Source organism: Oncorhynchus mykiss, chromosome 9 (genome assembly GCF_057628025.1).
Source record: "Oncorhynchus mykiss isolate SJ-2025 chromosome 9, ASM5762802v1, whole genome shotgun sequence".
In the NCBI taxonomy this organism is placed as follows: domain Eukaryota; kingdom Metazoa; phylum Chordata; class Actinopteri; order Salmoniformes; family Salmonidae; genus Oncorhynchus; species Oncorhynchus mykiss.
The window spans coordinates 55236404-55253329 of NC_143030.1; the positions used below are offsets into that span (position 1 = coordinate 55236404).

Here is a 16926-nt window from a genome sequence, read left to right on the forward strand (position 1 = left end):
ATGTCCTTCAAAACAGTCAACCATCTCCCTCCCTCAAATGCCAATACAGAACATGTACTGGTATATAGACTTTTGCCTGACTACATAAAATGTGTGGCGGTCAACCTGGCTTTCCGATGTCCTCTCACCTGTCCTGGTCTTGGTGTTGGTGAGGATCTCCTGTAGCCGTTCCTGTAGTTTATCAGCTCTCTTCCTCTCCAGATGTAGCTGCCTCTTCAAGTCTTTCAGCTACAAACAGCGTTACAAAGCCCATGAGAGGAGAGTACACTACTTAATTTGAAAAATACTGCAGCAAACGGGTGGTTTTCTATAGAGACAACAGCGCCAGTTTGACTCAGGGAGACAAAGGTAATCTCAGACAAGCATCAGATTAAGACAAAGAAAACAATCAAATAAGATGACCCATCCTCCCCAGAAAACAATTTAGATAGCTGGCTGGAAGAAGGAACTGCAAAGCCCTCGCGACCCCTACGCCTCAGGCTAGCCCATATTCTTGCAATTATCTGCAGAGGCAGATTCTTATCATCAAGGCAGGCATCGAATAATTGGTTACAAGGGGTCAAACTGGCATATTGAAAAGGCTGCCCCGATTCCACTTCTAAAGAGCAGAGTGGGTGTGGCGTCGTGCACCGACTGCCTACCTACCACCTGGAAGTAATCATTCAATTTCCTCTCCATAGCAAATGGAAGTGGCCTGACTCAGTTTCCCCTCAGCTCAGCTGTTAATGGTAAGACAGAAACAGAGGTGTTCCACTTACTGCTGAACTGCCCTTCTTCTCCAGGATCCTCTGGCCATCCACTGTATCTTTAATTTCCTGTATACCACACCAACAGGGAGAGTACATCATGAAAATCATTAGATGACCACAGGCTCATTATACTGCTTATACTGGATTGTGTACATTTATGGAACATTAAACTGTACATTCCTCTGAAAATGTGATGGGGGGGGGTTAATAGTAGTTTATGCTAATTGCAAGGGGGTTAGTTTACCTGCTTCAGTTTTCCAATGGTTTCATTGTGCACATCCCTCTCTTTCTCCACCTCTGTCAAATGCAGCTTCACACCATCTATATCAGATGCCTTTCCCTGAATGAGAAACACAAAGAATATGTATTCAGTTCTGTTATTTTCCTATATACAATCTGCTGGGTTTAATAGGTTAGAGAGAAAACCCAATTTTAAATCAGTTTCAACATAATTAGGGTTCTATGTACACCATGCTAATGGCGTCACTTACAGTAATTACAAGATTAACATAACAGTTGGACAATGTTTAACAGTTTGAAACTAACTTCATGATACACTACATGACCAAAAGTATGTGGACACTGAATGTCATATGCTGTAGCGTTAAGATTTCCCTTCAGTTGAACTAAGGGGCCAAGCCTAAATCATGAAAAACTGCCCCAGACCATTATTTATCCTCCACCAAACTATTCTGTTGGCACTATGCATTGGGGCAGGTAGCGTTCTCCTGGCACCTGCCAAACCCAGATTCATCCATCGGACTGCCAGACGGTGAAGTGTAATTCATCACTCCAGAGAACGTATTTCAACTGCTCCAGAGTCCAATGGCGGCAGGCTGTACACCACTCCAGCCGAAGCTTGGCAGTGCGGGTGGTGATCTTAGGTTCGTGTGCAGCTGCTCAGCCATGGAAACCCATTACATGAAGCTCCCAACAAACAGTTATTGTGCTGACGTTGCTTCCAGCAGCAGTTTGGAACTCGGTAGTGAGTGTTGCAACCGAGGACAGACGACTTTTACGTGCTTCACAGCACTCGGCGGTCCCGTTCTGTGTGCTTGTGTGGCTTACCACTTCGCGGCTGAGCCTTTGTTGCTCCTAGACATTTCCACTTCATATAGTGTACTAACATGATTTTTATTGGAACAGTGGGGGTATGTCACCAAAAACACACCAGACCACGTCAAACACTATCATATCGTCAAACCTATGAGCAACCTAAGGGCCACCATATGCTGAGAAATGACAGTTAAATAGATGAAACACTTAATTGCTGAAGATGTACAGTTAAACACACATTAGGTACTCAGGCGATGAGAATAGTAATGAATAGCAATGAGTCCATGTCTCAGGGCATGCTGCAGTGAACAAAGCCTACATACACTATACATAATACCAGTCAGTACTCCCCTGGGCCCGGATGAAAGTGTCAGAGTGTGTTGCTGTGTACAGCACTCTGCCATGTCTGTCTGGGAAGAGGAAAACAAGTTTACCTCCAGTTGGATAGAATGTTCCTTCTGTAGCTTCTCCATCTGCTCATGGTGCTCCAGCCTGCTCTCCTCCATGCTCTCCTGAACACAGGAATACAACAGGGTCAACGTTGGAACAAGCCATCACCTAATCATCAGCACACGTCTATTCTTAGCATTCTTTCTTTTTTTTTTTTAAAGGCTAAACTAAATATTTAAGGTCCTTAAACCATGCTACAAAACAAACAAAACTATCTAATCAGAAAGAAGAAACACACTAGTGACACCAAGTGGTCAGTGTTAATGTGACAGGGGTTACTCCAGGCAGTGAAGAGCTCCACTCTCAACAAACAATATTGATCACCTATTAACCTTATCTTCAATAGCATCTATTCATGTTAATGTAAAATATTTAGTGTATAGTGGTAGAACCCAGCATTACTACAGCGCAGGTAGTATATACACTGTAATATCCTGGTGAATAAATCAATGTGAAACTGAAGTTGGTACTGTACCTCAGCCTCTTTGAGTCTACGTTCAAACCAGCCCTTAGTTCCCTCCATAGACTGGACCTGGGCCTGCAGCTCCTCTACACTCTGCTGCAGACCCTCCAACTCCTTGTTGCGAGCCTAGGAGGTCATAGGGCAAAGGTCACATTAATACACAAGCAGTGTACCTTCTCATGTTCTCTTCCCTCTCATTGGCCCTTTGGCCCAGACTTGCGCCACCCCCCCACCTTCTCATCTCGAAGCTGTGAGCGGATCTCCTCCTCGGTGCGGTTCTTGTCCTCGTGGAGTCCCCTCAGCTCTTTCTCGTAGCGCGCCCGCACCCCCAGCACCTCCTTCTCGTGCTGCAGACGCACGTCGCTCAGCTCTTCCTTGTGTCGTGACTTCTCTGTGATAATGTCGATGGCCAGCTCGTCCAGCATGGCCTTCCGCTTGTCTGCTGTCTGAAGGGGGAGGGACATGGGAATGGGAGATGATATCTCTGGATGTTACTACACATCTCTGACATTTACTGTGATGATACATGACCAATAACATTCACATCTCACTTGGCACTTAAACAAACCATAAGACAAATCTTTGAATCATAATATAAATTGGACTCAAATATAACTCTGTGATATGCTAAGTCTAAGACAGGCACATAAGGTCATTGAAGCTGTGATGTTAATTTACGGTCTGTGATCCTGTGGGGATAACGAGTGGAGCTTGAGAGAGGTCAACTCAGCATTCCCACCTTCCCTGGGAGAATGCCAGTAATGAGAGTGCCATGTGTATTACAGAACAATAGTGTGTCTCTGATCACTCCCTTTCCGTGTGCGTGTCAGATACCTTTTTAGCCTCCTCCAGCTCTTGCTGTACCCTGTCTTTCTCCTGGCCAACTTCAGTCAGCTGCTCCAACAGTCTGCTGTTGGCACGGTTTGACTCCTACAGATACATTCATCAGAGAGGAGCACATGAGCAAGAGATGGGTATAAAAATACATTTGCAACGGGAGCTTTTTCCTCCCTGACCTACAAGATAAGCACTATATCATTGTAAAAAAAGAAAGGATTCTGACCTACCAATTAAGAGGACCGAGTCCTGCATTATTTGTCATAGACAGTGCTCCACATTTATTTAAGATTGGTTCTCTATCTTAGTATGCATGTACTAGGACAGTGTGAGGGCCACACAAACCTGTAGCTGAGAGCTAAGGTCATCTCTCTGTGCCAGAAAGCTCTCCTGCTCCGTCCGTTTCTGCTGCAGCTCCACATTCAGAGCCGTGTTTTGGTCACGCAAAAGGTTCATCTCCTGAGTCTTCACTGTCTGAATCTAATGACACACAACACCCACTAGTCAGGACACAGTCCCCATCACAATGGACCAACATCTGACGACTTTGTTTAATGAAACATGGTAGTGGATCAAATGGGTCAGTAAGGCAGAAGTGGAAAAAGTAAGAAAAGAAAAGCAGGTGAGCAGAGGTTTGACACACAATGATGATTTAGGATTAAGCTTTGTAGGGCAAAACAACTGACAGTATTATTGTAAGGATTAGCAACTCATGTGTGAACACCATTCGTCACTATGTGAAAAATCTCTGTACCTCCCTGACTTTATTCACATTAGCATGACTTGTCATATCGGTGATGCATCATGGTTAATGGCTGGTGAGTGGTGACGGCAGCAGAATGAATATTGAGGAGGTTCCGCGGGGCAGTAAGATGAGCTGTACCTGTTCTAGAGCCGCTAGGTTAGTCCTGAGAGCATCGTTCTCAGTCAGGATACTCTCCACCTGCTCCTGACTCACAGCACTCTGACAAGCTACCTGTATCACAGCCCCACACACAGGGTAACACAGGGGGCACCACCCAGGGAGGGAAGGAGGGGAGAGGGAGGAAAAAGACAATGTGCAAGGTGAAGAGAAGGATACAAAAAGGTGGCGATTGGCAGCTCGAGAATAGGGATAGAAAAGTGTGGGGGGGGGGATTTGATAGGGTGGATAGATCATCATTAAAAGAATGAAGGCAGAAGGGGCAAGTTGAAATGACCAGAAGAGGATCAGTGAGTAAAGAAAGTCAGATGGCAAAGAAATGTGGAAAATAAGTATAAATTAGGCAATGTAAAAGAAACAAAGAACGGTGACAGAAGCCAGACCAGAAACAGAACTTCTGCATGACTAGCCAAAACAGAAAGCTGGACTTAAAATAAAAATTAACTTCCATATTGAAAAGAGAAAATTAAGAGAAGGTAAGAGCAGGTACGAATGCCTTATCTTGTTGTCGTCTACCCAAAGCGGAGTTCAAGTTAATTAAGACGCGCGACATCACAGAAGACATAAGTGCCAGTCGTGCTAAGAGGCTTAATTAAGTGGAAAACAGATTGGTCCCTAATGAAGTGCACTGTGCCCACTTAAGACTGTGGACCACTCTCTTCAGACAACCTCTTCAGACACAGACTAATCTCCAATTATTTAGGGTGATCCCCACTTTGCCTTTTCATTAACCGTCAATTAAAATGTCTTGACTCTAAGATAATTTGAGTGTTTTGGAACTTCAACAGGAAGGGAAGAGAGCGTATAGTTCAAGAAAGTTTTGAGTTTACCTGATCTTTAAGTGCGTGTAGAACTAACTCGTGCTCCTTCTGCCGGCTCTGGAGCTGTTCCTTCATCTCACCAACACTCTAGATATAAAAACAGGTAGCAAGAGTCAGCTTCAGCTTCCCACTATATTCTGTCAATCATTTTAGGATATGGTTCCATGGCATGCCTACCGCAACCCAGGTACAGATCAGGTTGTGAGGTTAAGAAGGCCTATGTATTGTCATAATACAACAATATGAGTACTCCAGGTACAAAACCAGATGATATATATTTTGGGTGATTGATCTCATAACAGAACAGGCAACATCAGGATGTTTAACCTGATTGGCTGACAGCAGATCTCCCTGTAACTTCTGGATGCGGATGTTCATAGACTTCAGCTCCTCCTCCTTCCTCTGTTGAATCTCGTCGATTTTGGTCCTGGTGCAGAAAGAAATGTATATTCATCCAATTGTCGTATTCGTCTCCAAATGGCGTCTGGCAGGTTTTTTTGTTACTTTTCTCTAAGTCATAAACAAGTAACACCACCTTCAGAAGCTTGGTGAAAGTGAAATATAAGTTGAATCTTTATACCCTTACCTGCTGTCATTGTAAAGGTCTTCTTTTTCGCCTTGCAAATGCAGAAAGCTATAAAACAAATCGCAAAGAGCCAGTCAGAAAACTATTCAACCCTGAAATCACCCCGTAGAGGAGGTATAACAGACAGACTTCTCGAGCGGGAGGCCAGGGCTGAGCACATAAGGGCAACTTTGGGCAGGCGACTTTGCAAACGCAGCAGACGACAGGTTCAGTCTCATTACTCTTGCCTGCTGACTGTACATGGGGCCAGAGCCTAGTGTCACAATGCAGTACTGAGCCTGAAACAGCGGCCCAATATTGCCAGAGAAATACCACTATAATGGGACAGGGGATAATCATGACTGTCCTACTCTCATGTAGTTCATCACAGCTGAGCCAAGATAACTTAAATAAGTTCATCCACAATTCTGCAAGGAAATACAATCAATCCACATTTCTGCAAGGAAATACAATCAATGTATCATGGAATTGTCTTCCAATGGGAGGGGGGTTAATATATCTCAAAATTAATAGATTAAAGCATAATTTGCCATGTGTGTCACTTCAAAATGATACACATTTTAAGTACAGCAGCTTTGTTTACAAATTGCAGGTCAGCTTTCTCGAGGTAAATATGAGGCATATGTTATTTATCATTTCTCTTGCGCACTTTCCATCTGTTCCTCTGATCCATCCACGATTCACAACATCACATATCAAGTGTATATCCCTCTCATTATAAACAAGAGTTGAGTGATACAGAATAAGTGTCATTTTTAGACGACAGATGTGTGTGGTAACGGTTCATATTGGCTCCTGGCTGTCAGTCCCTCTGTCGGTCTGTGCGACAGCTGATCTGATGTGCAGCTGCGCATATTTGAAAACACAGGCGGGTCATTTACAAAGTTGCTTTGATGTTGCTTGAGCTTCGGAATTGTGGGCAATTTTGATTCAGCAATGGAATATTTTCCTAGTGTAATACTTGCTGGTTGGACCGTGTTTTAGACTCCTCCGCAAGATTAATCACGAAAGCCAGCTATACCCGTCTACTGGTAAATTAAGACATTTAAGATGCTAGCTAGCTCACTCGCTAGCCAATTCAGCTGGCTAGCAAACTGCTAATATAGCCACACATGCATTGGTAGCATACCGCTGGGTGATTATACAGCCAAATAAACATTCCTGCACTTACCTGCTTTTACTTTGCTGGAGTTGCTAGCTGGCTAAATGTTTTCCTCTTGGGTGTGGAGTTTACTATTGCAACCTTTTGATGGCTGATTTAATTTATAATAATTCAACCGTATATGATCGTTTACTTTTCCAGACAAGTGTTTGCACTGCAAGGGCTCAAGCAGAAAACTGCTAACATTGCACCGCAGTAGCCTATTAATGTTGTTCATGTACATTAGAATAACATTTTACTGCTGTAACTTTCATAGCTGACTCGACTTACAAATGTCCCTTTTAATACAGTAGTCCGCTTGTTGTATAGGCTACAAGCAAATGAGAAAACTACCATCTGTCTGATCAAGAGTGGCTGGCCCAGAGGCCGCTTGGGAACTCTTAGGTAGACCTTTACAACGTCTTGCCCGACGGTTTGACAATTCATAAACACAAACGACATTACTGAAAGTTACTGAGACTGGCTTTAAGGTTGACTTTATGAAGAACCAAAGAAATGCATTCGTAACATTTGCAAGCTAAATAGATTACCTGTCTTGCTTTTTCTTCAATTTTTCAGAGAGCTAGGGCACACATGAACAAAATCAGTGTTAGATTACATGCAGGGGCCTAGATGCTAACATACACTAGAGCCTCATTTATACACTGAAGAACACATCTGTTATAGTTACCTTAGCTATCTCTTCTTGAAGTTTAGTGACATCTGTCTGTTTGGATGACTGGAGGAGAGAAGAGAAAGATATAAGTACTTAAAATGAAGACTTCGAAATAGCCAAACCAAATTGTTGTCCAGCTCATCATATTTATACATGCCAAAGTGCCCTCAATTAGCATAGTAAATGAGGTAGCTTATTGCTTCACTTTGAGGCACTGGGGCAGGTAACACGAGAACTGACTACAACTTAACTCTTCTTAACCTAGAGTACAATTATCACTTAGCAGCAAAAACAAATCTAAGACTGTCCATTTCTCTCACCCTGGGATGTTGACACCTAGCCCAAGGTTGTGAGATTGGTCGTTACCTCTAGTGCTTGGAGCTGCTCCTTCAGTAGGCGCTTCTCCTCCACCTCAGTGTGCAGCTGCAGCTCCACCTCTGGCCCAAAGCATTGCGTTATTGGATTTGGACACAGTGCTGACCACCTAAGAGCATCCTGTTTCATAACTAGACCAGTGCTCCTCACTGCAGGTCCTGCTGGGCACGCAGGTAGTCCATCTTAGTCTTAATTACAGTACAGTAATTGCTAAGAGGAATCTTTGGGACATCCAACTCTGATGCCACCCGATTGAAGTTGAAATTAACGGTACGGGTTAAGGTTAAGCTAGGGTCGTCCCAAGGGTCCAACTTAGCATCTACAATTACAGTACCCCTCTCACTGGCTTCAGTCACACGCTCCTGAACGAATTAGTCTGACATGCTGTTGAGAAAAACTAGACACCTGCTGGACCCATGCCCCACAGAGCCTGCATTGAGGAACAGTGAACTGGACTATGTCCTATCAGATTGGAAGGAAACCAGCAGTTAAATTATTTACGCAACATTGGGTGCTGGAAGTCAACATTGTTAACAAAGACTTAAATTAAGTCAATTACTCATGTAAAGTAGCACAACAACCAAATGGGAAAGTTTCCACTGAGATAAATGACTGCTGTGCTGAGATTTCCCAACTATTTCTGAAGATATAGTCTCCATAAGAAAAAGACAACTCACCGATAAGCTCATTCACTCGCTGTTCCAGTTTGGCACATTTTGCCTCTGCCTGGGGAAAAAAAATTAAAGTAATTTAAGGACAATTCAACACATTGCCATACACCATGCATAATTCAAAAGTTGTATCTAAATAGGGGTTGATTCATGTCTGCTGTAATATCCCAGTTGGTGTACCATACTGGAACGGTTCAATATGATGTAGAAACATACAGGCACATCATAATGGGCAGAATAAACAGAGCAACCCGAATTAGTGTATGCATGAAACAGTGAAAGTGCATGTAACATTTATTTAGAGTTATTACCACTATGCTCTGCTGTTCATTGATTATTGATTGCCATTAACATTTGTATTTATGCTGCTACTGGTAACCATTACTCAGGTTTACATGTACAGTGCATTCAGAAAGTATTCAGACCCCTTGTCTTAAGGTAATGAAGGACTGTCGTTTCTCTTTGCGTATTTGAGCAGTTCTTGCCATAATACGGACTTGGTCTTTTACCAAATAGGGATATTTTCTATATTCCACCCCTACCTTGTCACAACTACTGATGGTTAATAAATGATTCCATGTGTCATTTCATAGTGTTGATGTCTTCACTATTATTCTACAATGTAGAAAATAGTAAAAATAAAGAAAAACCCTGGAATGATTAGGTGTCCAAACCCTTGACTGGTACTGTAGATAACACAAATATATATCATTAGCCTTTTGATATTAATTACTGCACTGTTGGGTAGAGCTCGCAAGTTAAGCATTTCACTGTAATTGTGCATGTGACTAAACTTGAACTTCAGGATATTGTCAAATTGCAGTTCCATAGAACATACAGTGCCTTGCGAAAGTATTCGGCCCCCTTGAACTTTGCGACCTTTTGCCACATTTCAGGCTTCAAACATAAATATATAAAACTGTATTTTTTTGTGAAGAATCAACAACAAGTGGGACACAATCATGAAGTGGAACGACATTTATTGGATATTTCTAACTTTTTTAACAAATCAAAAACTGAAAAATTGGGCGTGCAAAATTATTCAGCCCCTTTACTTTCAGTGCAGCAAACTCTCTCCAGAAGTTCAGTGAGGATCTCTGAATGATCCAATGTTGACCTAAATGACTAATGATGATAAATACAATCCACCTGTGTGTAATCAAGTCTCCGTATAAATGCACCTGCACTGTGATAGTCTCAGAGGTCCGTTAAAAGCGCAGAGAGCATCATGAAGAACAAGGAACACACCAGGCAGGTCCGAGATACTGTTGTGAAGAAGTTTAAAGCCGGATTTGGATACAAAAAGATTTCCCAAGCTTTAAACATCCCAAGGAGCACTGTGCAAGCGATAATATTGAAATGGAAGGAGTATCAAACCACTGCAAATCTACCAAGACCTGGCAGTCCCTCTAAACTTTCAGCTCATACAAGGAGAAGACTGATCAGAGATGCAGCCAAGAGGCCCATGATCACTCTGGATGAACTGCAGAGATCTACAGCTGAGGTGGGAGACTCTGTCCATAGGACAACAATCAGTCGTATATTGCACAAATCTGGCCTTTATGGAAGAGTGGCAAGAAGAAAGCCATTTCTTAAAGATATCCATAAAAAGTGTTGTTTAAAGTTTGCCACAAGCCACCTGGGAGACACACCAAACATGTGGAAGAAGGTGCTCTGGTCAGATGAAACCAAAATTGAACTTTTTGGCAACAATGCAAAACGTTATGTTTGGCGTAAAAGCAACACAGCTGAACACACCATCCCCACTGTCAAACATGGTGGTGGCAGCATCATGGTTTGGGCCTGCTTTTCTTCGGCAGGGACAGGGAAGATGGTTAAAATTGATAGGAAGATGGATGGAGCCAAATACAGGACCATTCTGGAAGAAAACCTGATGGAGTCTGCAAAAGACCTGAGACTGGGACGGAGATTTGTCTTCCAACAAGACAATGATCCAAAACATAAAGCAAAATCTACAATGGAATGGTTCAAAAATAAACATATCCAGGTGTTAGAATGGCCAAGTCAAAGTCCAGACCTGAATCGAATCGAGAATCTGTGGAAAGAACTGAAAACTGCTGTTCACAAATGCTCTCCATCCAACCTCACTGAGCTCGAGCTGTTTTGCAAGGAGGAAAGGGAAAAAATTTCAGTCTCTCGATGTGCAAAACTGATAGAGACATACCCCAAGCGACTTACAGCTGTAATCGCAGCTAATAATTTTGCACGCCCAATTTTTCAGTTTTTGATTTGTTACAAAAGTTTGAAATATCCAATAAATGTCGTTCCACTTCATGATTGTGTCCCACTTGTTGATTCTTCACAAAAAAATACAGTTTTATATCTTTATGTTTGAAGCCTGAAATGTGGCAAAAGGTCGCAAAGTTCAAGGGGGCCGAATACTTTCGCAAGGCACTGTACTTGTTCATGGTGTCACACTTGACATTTTAGTCATTTAGCATGCACTAACGTGCAGTTAGTGCATTCATCTTACGATAGCTAGGTGAGACAACCACATCAGTCGTAGTAAGTACATTTGTCATCAAATTAGTTATCAGCAAAGTCAGTGCTAGGCGCAAAAGAAAAGTGCTAATGTTTTTGTCTTTTTTCATCAGTGCCTAGTGTTTTTTTTTTTTTTGTCACCTGTTCCAGTCTGTCATTGGTTCCGGCGGCAGCATCCTCCATGTTCTCACTGACATCAGCATGCAACTGGACACCATTAGTGTCAGCAGGCCCTTCCATCTTGGAGGCATTGGTGTCCCTGACATCTACTCCCCTCTGGCTCTTTATCGCACTCTCAGAGCGCTCCTGGAGGGCTGAGGGAAAAACACAGGGATGGAAATAGAAGCCAGAACTTAAAAAACTGATGTGTTGCCATTACTTAGATACATCTTATGTAAGAAATGTCTTTGAAAAAGTGGAATTCCTACAATGATGACCAACATAAACATACCCGTCATCTTTTTCTGAAGGGCAGCGTTCTCTGCCTGGAGACGGAGTAGCTCTCCATCCACAGAGCTGGAGGTGGGACTGGAGGACTCTGCCTGAAACACTTTTCGATCCTTTAGGTCTTTGTTTTCATGTTCTAGCTCCTCTATCTGGGTACATAACTAAAAACACAAAAGGGAATCAAATGAATACATATTTCTGTAATATAATCATGAAACGGGATCAGAAAGGTAGGGCTTTTATGTCACATTAGCTAGACATATATCACATCTTCCAATTACAAGAACATTCCCCTCTGCTGTAACGAGGCGCAACTACTCATAACCACAACCCATCACCAGTGGCATGAGTGGGAGCAGGGGAGATATAGTACCTTGGACAGCTCCTGCATCAGGGTGCTGTTTTGCAGTCTGAAGTCGTCCTCCTGGCTGTGCAGTTTCCCTTGCAGCATCTCATTCTCGCTGAGTAAGGCATCCACCTCCTGAGCGTGCGCCCACCCACCCACACACACCAGACAGACAGCAAATCAACCCATGTGAACACAAATTACAGACTCTCCTCACCTTGGGGTTTAATAGAAGAACCCTACTTGAAATATTTGATCTGTTGAACTGAAAGCATTTCTAACTAGCACAATACAAATGTAATATAATATGAGAATATCCACTGAATAACAATCCAATAAGAAAAACACAGGCTAAGGACTTTATGATACCCCGGATTTCTAGTTTGAATAATCTCACAAAAAACATAATATTGTTTGCTGGTGAGACAGGATGGTGAAATTAACCAAAACAAAAAGTTGGAGGACTTTGCTGTACTTCCATCTCAAATGTCTGTTTCATACTTTGATGAGACTCAAAAATCAGTTTTTGTCAAATGATCTAAAATGCTTTAGGGAAAGATGGAATATGCATATCGCAACAGCAGATGGCGCAGTTAACTACATTAATACATTATAAACCAGGTCAATATAACATTTGTGATCCTAATTAGTAAATGTATAAAATTAAATTTACAGCAGTGTTCCTCCTTTCTTTACCTATGCTTGGGCATAAAAATCACCTCGTCTTCATTGAGGAAGTTTCAATCCATTATTGTAATACACACAGTATATAACAAACTAATGTTCAGACCATCTTTTCAAGATAATTTTATAGACCGCTTTGATGAGTTTGAGAAGATCAACAGAAATAGGACAAGGAACTCACCTGAGCTTTCTTGCTCTTATTCAAAGCCTGCAAATGAAACAAAAAGATCATTAGAAACTAAGTCAAATCCCAAACAAAGTTTCCTTTTATTCTTCCTCAAAACATGATGATGCCTTTAGTTTCAGTGTATTGAAATCCACAACACTATTATCAGTTTGTTTAATCAAATGTAGATTAGCTTGCAATACCTTCTGTGCTTTGATGTAATCCTTCTCCAAGGTCACTGACTTCTGACGAACAGCCACTAGCTCTGAAATAGAAACAACCACAAATCTTTATCACCAGTTACTAGTATTTTAATTTCAGTCACTTGAACTAACCCATTTTGAAGTTGGAGACAATGCATCACACACACACACCTACCTTTAGGAGGGATACTAAATCTGAAGCCCATCCTGGAGTTGCAATGTAATGCTCATTTAATTTCAGCAGTAAATATTGATCCCTGTTCATGGTCACAAATTGGCTTTACAGAATGTCTTTATTTTATTAGCTACTGCTTACCAGCGGTGTTCTTCCGCAGGTCATCAGAAAGTTGGTAGTTCTGTGTCCTCAGCTCTAAAAGATGAGCCTGGAAAAAAGGTTATAGGCGGAGTGGATGACTTTATCGAGGTTCAACTTAAAACGTAAAATAGCTTATTGAACAACACTACTTTGAATGTTAGCTGGGTGTGTTGATGCCACAGCTTTTAGTGTGTTATTAACTGATGTGTCAAATCCAACACACTGAAATGTCACATTGTTTTCAACGCTTTGGATGTTAGCTAGGTGTGTTGATGACCCCTTAAATGAGAATTGTCTACTACACAAACAACAGTAAAGTTGTTATGCAATATCTGGTTTGGAAAGCTGAACACAACCATAATAATAACTTAAGTAACGTTAACTGGTATCCAGTTCTTACACAGGCTGAAAGCTAACACTAGGCTAACGTTATCTGACCAAACCCGTGACCGAGCAAACAACTATAAGACACAGCCATTTGAAATCATTATCTAACACGAATACAATAACCGATTCGTTGTTATTAAGATAACAACGAAGACCAGTGTAATTTCAAGATATCTAGCTAGCCAGCTGGCTAACTAACTAGGTAGCCATCCACACCGACTAGATAACTCGCAAACCAGTTAGTTGATAATGTTATTAGATAGAACACGAAGCCACAATTCCATATATTTGCATTGAATACTAAAATGACAGAGCCAAATGACCTAATATGTTAACTACCGGTTATTGGATTCGAAGAACAATGAATGCAGATATTAGCTATTTAGCTAGCAGCTAGCTAGTTAGCTACATTCCTTGGTTGGAGTGTTGCTTTTGGCCTAGCTAGGGGAAGCTAGCTAGCTAGGTTGTGATGCTTTTGCCACTGAGTAGTTTAGCGCTGGACAGATTGATGGCCAGTCCAGTTTTCAGGAAATACTCTGAAGATCGCAGCATATTTGAAACAACTGGCATTGAAAATGGACACGTTTCCGCCTACCTGCATTCGATGGAACTCCTCCTCTGATAGTGCCTGCGCCATCTTCACTGAAGAGCTAGGAAGGACTCTGCTGTTAGTAGAGGTTTGATAGGAGTCGGTGTGGAGAAGTAGGCTACAATTTCAGCAGGTTAGCGTTTTTCGTCACAAATGTTGTTCTGGAGGCAGGTCTGCAGCGCACTAGCTGGAACAGCTACAAAGTCATACAATCTCATTTTAAACGGAACCACACCGCTAACACTAATGCCTAACCTTAAATTAACACCAAAAAGCTAATTTTGTTTTCATATATTTTTACAATATAGCCAATTTTAACTTTGTTGCTGGCACATCAAGCGAAAATCGAGAGTTCTGCCTCCGGGGCAAAATTCATGCCAATAAAAGTCAACCTGTACGTTTTCATGTCATGCTGCATCCTATGGAAAACGCAGAGTAGTTGTATAGGGAAATGTAATTTCATGGGACGACTTGGCTATTAAATAAGGGAGGGCCGCACTAACTATTTTCACTAGTCTAAACATTACACCATAGCCAGGTAATTGTCTTTGCAATAATCACACCTGTCCCGTAGTTGGAGACAAGAACCATAATGCATGGATATGTAACAGCGTTGAGGTGCCTCTATCAGTGAATTACCACCTGATCTTGAGCTACGAGCTTACTGGGCCATTTGAATTAATTGTTTGTTTGCTTCGATTGTTTGCAGATATGATGAATGCACCTCCAACTGTTACCGACAATCTGAAACTGGAAGAGGAAGCAAGACATCTCACTCGCTAGTTTTTTCTAGTTCATATAGAGTGCATTCGGAAAGTATTCAGACCCCTGTGGGGAGGGGGGGGGGGGGGGTTCTCATCAATCTACACACAGTACCCAATCATCACAAAGCACAGGCAGGTTTTTAGAATTTTTTGCAAATGTATCAAAAATACAAAAATTAAATATAAGTGCTCAGACCTTTTACTCAGTACTTTGTTGAAGCACCTTTGGCAGCATTACAGCATTGAGTCTTCTTGGATATGACACTACAAGCTTGGCACACTTTTATTTGGGGAGTTTCTCCAATTATTCTCTGCAGATCCTTTCAAGCTCTGTCAGGTTGGATGGGGAGCGTCGCTGCACAGTTTTGTCAAGTCTCTCCAGAGATGTTCGATTAGGTTCAAGTCTAGACTCTGGCTGGCCCACTCAAGGACATTCAGAGACTTGTCCCGAAGCCACTTCTGTGTTGTCTTAGCTGTGTGCTTAGTGTCATTGTCCTGTTGGTAGGTGAACCTTCGCCCCAGTCTGAGGTCCTGAACACTCTGTAGCATGTTTTCATCAAGGATCTCTCTGTACGTTGCTTTGTTCATCTTTCCCTCGATCCTGACTAGTCTCCCAGTCCCCGCAACTGAAAAACATCTTCACAGCATGATGCTGTCACCACCATGCTTAATGGTAGGGATGGTGCCAGGTTTCCTCCAGATGTGACGCTTGGCATTCAGGCCAAAGAGTTCAATCTTGGTTTCATCAGACCAGAGAATCTTGTTTCTGGTCTGAGAATCGTTTAGGTGCCTTTTGGCAAACTCAAAGCGAGCTGTCATGTGCCTTTTACTGAGGAGTGGCTTCCGTCTGGACGCTCTACCATAAAGGCCTGATTGGTGGACTGCTGCAGAGATGGTTGTCCATCTGGAAGGTTCTCCCATCTCCACAGAGGAACTCTGGAGCTCTGTCAGAGTGGCCACCGGGTTCTTGGTCACTCCTTGACCAAGGCCCTTCTCCCCCGATTGCTCAGTTTGGACGGGCGGGCAGCTCTAGGAAAAGTCTTGGTGGTTTAAGAATGATGGAGCTCATTGTGTTCTTGGGGACCTTCAATGCTGCAGGAATGTTTTGGTACCCTTCCCCAGGTCTGTGCCTCGATACAATCTTGTCTCAGAGCTCTACGGACAATTCCTTCGACCTCATGGCTTGGTTTTTCCTCTGACATGCACTGTCAACTGTGGGACCTTATATAGACAGGTTTGTGCCTTTCGAAATCATGTCATATCAATTGTATTTTCCACAGTTTGACTCCAATTAAGTTGTAGAAACATCTCAAGGATTATCCATGGGATCAGGATGCACCTGAGCTCAATTTCGAGTCTCATAGCAAAGGGTCTGAATACTTATGTAAATATGTTATTTCTGTTTTTTATTTGTAATAAATTTGCTAAAATGTATAAAAACCTGTTTTTGCTTTGTCATTATGGGGTATTGTGTGTAGATTGATGAGGATGTTTTATATCCATTTTAGAATAAGGCTGTAATGTAACAAAATGTGTAAAATGTCAAGGGGTCTGAATACTTTCCGAAGGCACTGTAGGCTACAGCAATAGGTCCAGATGGCAAAGTGATGTTTTCCACGAAATTCACGCAAGCTGGAACAAGTGGGGTACGGAAGCAATCATTCAGCATTGAAAGCAATGCAGCTAAGCCTGATTTCAAGCAATAATGACACGCATATAAAAACTCAAATTTGTTATAACTGGATAGCTCCTGACCAAATGTCATGAATTATATA

At 42.2% G+C, this 16926-nt stretch overlaps 1 protein-coding gene across 8 annotated transcripts in view; it reads right to left on the reverse strand.

The window, feature by feature from the left end:
- Positions 1-14572, reverse strand: part of LOC110532303 (GRIP1-associated protein 1) — a 41689-nt gene extending 27117 nt beyond the window's left edge. The window contains exons 1-23 of one of the 8 annotated variants that reach the window (XM_021616070.3): positions 14394-14572; positions 13412-13478; positions 13096-13157; positions 12908-12934; positions 12070-12177; positions 11701-11857; positions 11391-11563; positions 8754-8802; positions 8068-8138; positions 7717-7764; positions 7577-7608; positions 5885-5932; positions 5626-5725; positions 5308-5385; positions 4439-4531; positions 3901-4035; positions 3553-3648; positions 2952-3164; positions 2731-2844; positions 2240-2317; positions 994-1089; positions 759-815; positions 129-228 (exon numbers count right to left, since the gene is read on the reverse strand). In XM_021616070.3, the coding sequence (XP_021471745.3) occupies positions 129-228; positions 759-815; positions 994-1089; positions 2240-2317; positions 2731-2844; positions 2952-3164; positions 3553-3648; positions 3901-4035; positions 4439-4531; positions 5308-5385; positions 5626-5725; positions 5885-5932; positions 7577-7608; positions 7717-7764; positions 8068-8138; positions 8754-8802; positions 11391-11563; positions 11701-11857; positions 12070-12177; positions 12908-12934; positions 13096-13157; positions 13412-13478; positions 14394-14435 (2044 nt within the window). In that variant the 5' untranslated portion in view covers positions 14436-14572. Of the gene's footprint in view, positions 1-128; positions 229-758; positions 816-993; positions 1090-2239; positions 2318-2730; positions 2845-2951; positions 3165-3552; positions 3649-3900; positions 4036-4438; positions 4532-5307; positions 5386-5625; positions 5726-5884; positions 5933-7576; positions 7609-7716; positions 7765-8067; positions 8238-8753; positions 8803-11390; positions 11564-11700; positions 11858-12069; positions 12178-12907; positions 12935-13095; positions 13158-13411; positions 13479-14137; positions 14341-14393 lie in introns of those variants that run through there. The other 7 variants (XM_021616068.3, XM_021616067.3, XM_090184552.1 and 4 more) reach the window with 7 other exon arrangements.
- Positions 14573-16926: the final 2354 nt, after the last annotated feature.